This window comes from Penaeus monodon, chromosome 42 (genome assembly GCF_015228065.2).
Source record: "Penaeus monodon isolate SGIC_2016 chromosome 42, NSTDA_Pmon_1, whole genome shotgun sequence".
Classification (NCBI taxonomy): domain Eukaryota; kingdom Metazoa; phylum Arthropoda; class Malacostraca; order Decapoda; family Penaeidae; genus Penaeus; species Penaeus monodon.
The window spans coordinates 9,204,789-9,211,127 of NC_051427.1; the positions used below are offsets into that span (position 1 = coordinate 9,204,789).

Here is a 6,339-nt window from a genome sequence, read left to right on the forward strand (position 1 = left end):
TCTTGAAGAGGCTAACAAATGTCCATGTATATTTTAGGTGGATAGAACATGGAACGTTTCCACAAAGCCCACAAAATGCCAAAAGGTTTCCTATCCATGTGTGTTTATTACTGCATGATATGAGACATACTCTGTTTGGAATTATTATTTATTAAGTATGCATATGGGTAAAGATAGGTTACAGTCATCAGTGCATTTTGGACTTGGATGATGAAGGGGGGGGGGGTTGCCAATATGTTAATGTTTATTTACTGTCAGATATTTTAAAGCTATGTTATGATTTTTCCTCTTTAACTGTTACTTAAATTTTTGATGTTAATGATTGTTCATTCTTGTTTTAAAAAGGCCCCTACCACTATTTCCAAAATTTTGTTACCATAGTTTTTCTCTATCTCTGCATGACCTTACTTTCAAGATTAAGCTAAATCATTAATTGAAAACCTAATACATAAACTATGCATTGTATATATGTATCTTGCTGTGTCTGTATTATGGAATAACCATCCTTTTTCTTGCCAGGTTTGTCACTTGATCCAGCCAAGCGCTACGCAAAGGTAGTAGATGATGCCTTCCACATATCGGCTGCGGTGCTTGACACCACCTCTGTCACAGATGATGAAATCATTAGGGTGAGTGTCTTGGGGCAGTTTCTTTTTATCTTTATTACTGCCATAACCGACACATTTATTATATTGTTCTTATTAAAATATTTTAATCCTGCTTATCATTAGTCATCAGTTTTGATGCATCAGCAGCACCATCATTGTTGCTTTTATTATCTTCAATGCTGCTGAATTACATGTTGCCAAAGCTTTCTGTTTTTCTATATGTCATTTAGAAGAATAAAAAGAAGCAAGAAAAACGTGGATAAAGTAAACCACTGAAAACTTTGATTAATTATATTAAACCATCTCAATCTTGCATGAAAATTAATATAACTCCTCTCCCATTCAGGTCATGGTAGAGGTGGAAGGCTATGAAACACTCATCTGCAATCTGAGCAAAAAATTGGGCATCTTGCAATGCCCACTGGACTTGCAGTTCATGGAGGGCAGCCGCATTGCCTTCTACACCCTGGGAGGCAAGGGTGTTGTCCACCTCTCGGGCTATGTCATTCCCGACTTGGAAGATGAGCTGGATGAGGAGGAAGAGGTAGAGGAAGAGGAGGAAAATAGTGATGAAGGTAGGGCTTTGCAGTCACATGATAAACTTGGATGTATTGGTGGAAAATGAGAGGAAGATATATAAAGCCAGTAGCAACCAAGAAATGGTATAGGTAGAGGGATAAGAAAATGTCATAGAAAAAATTTCATTTACATTTCAGAAACCCCAGCACTGGTGCCGATAAACAAGAAGAGAAAGCAACTGGAAATCAAAGGGGCAGATGCAAAGAAAGCGAAAGTGTTGCTTGGTGAGTAGTGATGATAGAGACCCCTCTTTTCTTTGAATGGATTCATTGTGTGATCTTTCGTGCACCTTAAAGTTCAGTTTGATAAGCTTCTTGAATATTTATAGGTGTAGAAGAGTTTGTAGATGGCGAAGAGGATGGGGATGATGACGACGACGATGATGATGATGATGATGATGAGGAAGAAGAGAGTGATGAAGAAGGTGAGGAAGAGGAAGAGGAAGAGATGCGATGATGATGACGATGATTGAACCAGATGAGGAAGAGAGAGAGATGATGGAACAATGAAAGGTAGTAGTTGAAGCTTTTAGGCTTTTGCTCAAGTTAACCCACTGTGCGAGAACATATACTGTCCTTTTAATTTCGTTTTGGGATTTTGTTGGCACACCAAATGGTTTCCACAAGTGCTTGGCCACAAAGAGTGATGATGATAGGCCTTTGTGAGTCACCTGTTTCCAATTTCCTTGAATTTTTTTTCTTCTTTCTTTTCTTTTATTTTCTTTCTATATTGTTATTATTGAGATGGATGTTATAGATTGATTCGTATAAGTTATGACCAACTTTCTAAATAGGAAAAAGGGTAGACAGTGGGGACTAGCAATTCGCTTCTTGTTGACTAAGCACGTGGAAACCATCATATGTAAACAAACTATAACTAAAATCCACTGGTCAGAGATATATGTACTGCCACCAGTATCATTGTATTTTTTTTTTTTTTTCGCAAAAGGCATTAAAACTGTAAAAACGTATAAAGGTCACAAGAAATGCCAATAGTACTCCCGACCTGAATTAAAAACTAGATTTGTTTCTCAAAAAATTCTAGCGCTTTAAGTGCTAAGGCCAAATAATGAAAAATGAAAGTCAAGGGATAAAACGCACAAGGAAAGGCTGAAAATCCTGGAAAATAAAGTGCAACACAAAAGCCAAAGGCGAAGGCACGGAACCAGAAAAAACCCAAAGGCGAAAGAGAAAGCAAAACAAGGTGCAAAGATCCTGAAGTAAGGAAAGCGACAAACAAAACCCAAGAAGGAGGCAGTTACATGAATGGGTGAGTTCTCTGAGATTACAAGTGAACTATGTCTGTCTGCCAGTGGTTTTGCTATCTATATGTTTGTATGATAGTCATCCTGAGTCTTTTTTGTTTTCCTGTTTGTTTCACAATCTTAACCTTCTTTCTCGTACAGGACACCAAAAGGCAGAAGAGCCTGAAAAACACACCAGGTAAAATCATGAAGTTTAGGTTCATTAACCAAATGAAGCCCTGAAATTGTTCATCATAAATGTAGGGAAAGCCGATTTATTATTTTTTATCAAAGAATTGACTTACTAATTAAAACAAGCCTATTCCAACACAGCAGATAGAAACTCCTCTGTATCCTCAGACCCAAAGATGATGAAGAGTGGGGGATGAGGTTGAGGAACTTAAAGTTGGCAAGGACAAAAGCTAAACAGGAAAACATGGTATGTGTTCTGTGGTCCCTTATATTTAATATTTCTATGTGATATATGATATAATGTATATATATGTATATATTGATAGAGTATGACTCACTGGCCGCACCCTAATTGAAATGCTTCCCTGACAGGTGTTCATGTACTACGAGGGCAGATTCCCCAATGCAAAACGTTTGACAAAGTGTTCAGGGAGGGTAAGGGCTGTTCGGTTCCGGGTGGGGAGAGGAGAAGTAATCAAGGGTTGGGATATGGCCATTGTAGCATGCAGCCTGGCGAGAAATAGAAAGATGTTTCTGCCCACCTAATGATGGCGTAAGTAGTATTTGTTGGAAGCTCTATTTTGGAGACGATCTGCTAATCCCTTGGTATTTGTTAATTTCCTGATGATCTGAGCGTTTTGTATACTTGTTATATATGTAGGTATATGTATTGATATGTATCTTGCTGATGTAAATCACATTTGATCACTTTAAATTTAGGTGTATTATATAATTGCTTTTGGAATTTACCTAGATACTTTCAGATTTCTCATGTTTATTTTCCCATCCAGGTATGGGGAGCGGGAGCACCACCAGACATCCCACCCAACTCCATCTAATCTCTTAATATGAACTAAAAACCATAAAATAGATAAAAATATTAGGTGCGAGCAGTGCACTTTCTTATGTTATAGAAAGGAGGACTTTGCGGCTTTTTATGTGTTTCTTCATTCGTTCATTTCTCCACTTTTTGTCTGGACATTATTGTTTGTTATCTCTTCTAATTTAAAAGAAAAAAGGATGTAATTATTATGATTTAAATTATTATGGGAGTATATTATTATTATTCATCTATATTTTTTTCATTTTACAACGTTTTTGATAATAAATTATGTAGGTCGCATTATATGTAAGATAGTAGTGTAACAAATAATAGTCAGGGGAAAAGCAGTACTGCTATAAGTAGGATGAGGGTAATTGCATCAGGTGTCATACTGCTAGCTCCATACAGTATGGCATTTTCCCGTGTGGGTTTGGTTCCCTTTTTCGAGTGACTTTTTTGTAACTCTAAATTTCCAAAAACAATGGTAACAGTGTCTCGATGTTACAGTGTTGTTATTTGTAATCCGTTACAAAAATAGACATGCATTTATTCTTTCCGTTTTTTGGCAAGTCCGTGCAAACAAATATATTTTGTTTATTACTTTTTTTTTTTTATGAGATGGTCTGAAAGATTTGGTATTGTCTGGCGGTGTGGTGTGTTTGAAAATATTTAAAGAATGAGATAGGAAGGGAATTTGATTTGGACCTAGTGACGATTAAGACTGGTCTTTTCTGTATTTTTCTTTTCAATTCTGTTTGTTCTTGATGTGTGAAAGCCCAAATAAATAATGTAGAACGTTAAAAAGCAATGTTAAATGAACATTGGATGTTTTGAAACATCTTCCATATTAATATGATTATTATACGTTTTACTTACCCTTATGCTCCTCAGTCATTAGAATGCAATGAAATTGCTTTTAACCGAGGCCTCTTGATAAAGGTCCAAATGGCATTATTTCTGTAATACTCTTGGTTGCACAGCTCATGGCAAGGAATAAGAGGGTCGTGGGATTAAACACTGTATTATGCAGAGTAAATATCAAAAAAAAAAAAAAAAAAAAAAAAAAAAAAAAAAAAAACAAAACAAATTTTGTTTGGTCATGGAAATCCTTGTACACACAACAAAGGTAACTCGTTTACAGATAAAAACTTCTATATGGGATACCAGCAAATTTCCATTGTTGAGTGCTTGTAAGGAAGTAAAGAAAGATGTTGAAAATGTATCTAAGGAAACAATTTCTTAGTGTCTCCTTTTGATACTAGCTACATATTAATCAACAGCTTGCAAGTTAATATGAAAAACAATGGCGAAGTGTTGGCAAAGGGAAATTGAGGCGCAGAGAAAGGGCAGTGGCTGTAACTGGAGGAAACACTTGATCATTAATGATGGTGATCATGGGACTCTAGTTCGACTCGAGAAGTATCCAATAAGATTGAAATGGAACTCGATGAATTACATGGTTAAACTAACAAATGAATTTAAATTAAACAGACGGATGTACTTGAGGTAAATAATCCACAAGCCAATACGAAAGGAAAAGTTACAGGAGGCTACTGGTTGTTCTTTGAAGGCTTGCGATAAAAATATTTAAAGTAAAAAAAGTTTCCCCTCTTTTGCCTATTAACTGTATTCTTTAAATTTATCTATAAACTTTATCTTAAATAATTGAATTGTCAGTGTAGCGTCGTCGTCTGGTCGCGTGTGCCCGACGGGCTATTAATATAATAGTCTTCGTTGAAACTGGAAGGTAGAATTGAAAACGAACGGGCAGAGCTGTTTTTAATTAAATATAATCAAATATAGTTATTGATATGTGCTCACAGCAGATTCATCATTCATTTACCATTGCAATTTTAATTTAAATTTCATTATCCGTTATATGCGTGTTCATAATCTGCTGTTACTCATATTCCGATGTTCATGAGTATATACGTATTTATTGTAAATTATAATATTGACTTTGTTGGTGATCTTTATTTAAAAGGCGACTGGCTGGACTGCAGCAAAGGATTAGGATACTTAATTAAACCGGTTATTGATTTATTAAATAATCGTGTTAACAAAGATATATTTCACTTGTGCCACAAAAGATGAATGCGCTTTAAGCCGTCTTTTCCTACTTGCGCAAACACCCCCACAAAATCCGGATAAAAATATTAGCTCCTGATTTTTTTCTTGAAATCCGGGGGGTGGTGGGGGGGTCAACGCGCCCTTGAAAATCAGTACCAGGGGGCACGACCTCGAACGGCTCTGATTGGCTGGACTACACGCCCGTACCGATTGGTCCTATACGTAATTCGGGGGTACATCTTAGAAAATATAAATTTTGAGAGGAATAGATTACATAAAATAAATTCAGTAAAAGCACCTTACAAAACCATTTAGGGGAGAAAAAAAAAAAACAAAATTTTTTTAAAGAGAAAACAACATGGAATAGAGAAATAATAAAAACTGTATACAAGGAAATAAAATGTGTATGCTTAGAATAAAAGAACATTAAGTAATTATTACAGAGAAACGGAAGTGGCATTTAGGCGGTAATCGTATACATCCAGACAAGTGAGATAGTAGTATGTGTAAAGATTAAAATCCAGGTGACCTCAGGGTACACTACAGCATTCCTCCCAGGGCGGTGAGTCGACGAAAGTTGGGCGAAGCGACAATACATATGCGGCATACATCACTGTCTGAGGAAAGTCGAATCGGGCTTGAGAGTACGGTGCCATTAATAAATAATCTGTGAAGAAATAACAGATAAGAATACATTCGCATATTTTGAGTTGGGTGAAACAAGCATGACAGACCTGCGAAACTTTAATAGTGCAAAAACAGTGATTTACAGTTGAAAGGATAAATCGAACGAACAGATTAAAACGGTGGTAGTGGTTAAAAAC

At 36.2% G+C, this 6,339-nt stretch overlaps 1 protein-coding gene across 1 annotated transcript; it reads left to right on the top strand.

The window, feature by feature from the left end:
• Window positions 1-519: 519 nt before the first annotated feature.
• Window positions 520-3,168, top strand: LOC119599121 (46 kDa FK506-binding nuclear protein-like; the record flags this gene model as incomplete). Its single annotated transcript, XM_037948876.1, is given in 12 exon segments — window positions 520-629; window positions 955-1,183; window positions 1,325-1,411; window positions 1,516-1,636; window positions 1,638-1,656; window positions 1,658-1,731; window positions 2,248-2,460; window positions 2,604-2,629; window positions 2,764-2,815; window positions 2,817-2,846; window positions 2,848-2,869; window positions 2,995-3,168. Coding segments are annotated over 12 exon segments (1,157 nt in total), but the record flags the coding sequence as incomplete, so codon positions are not given.
• Between the last annotated feature and the right edge of the window lie 3,171 nt (window positions 3,169-6,339).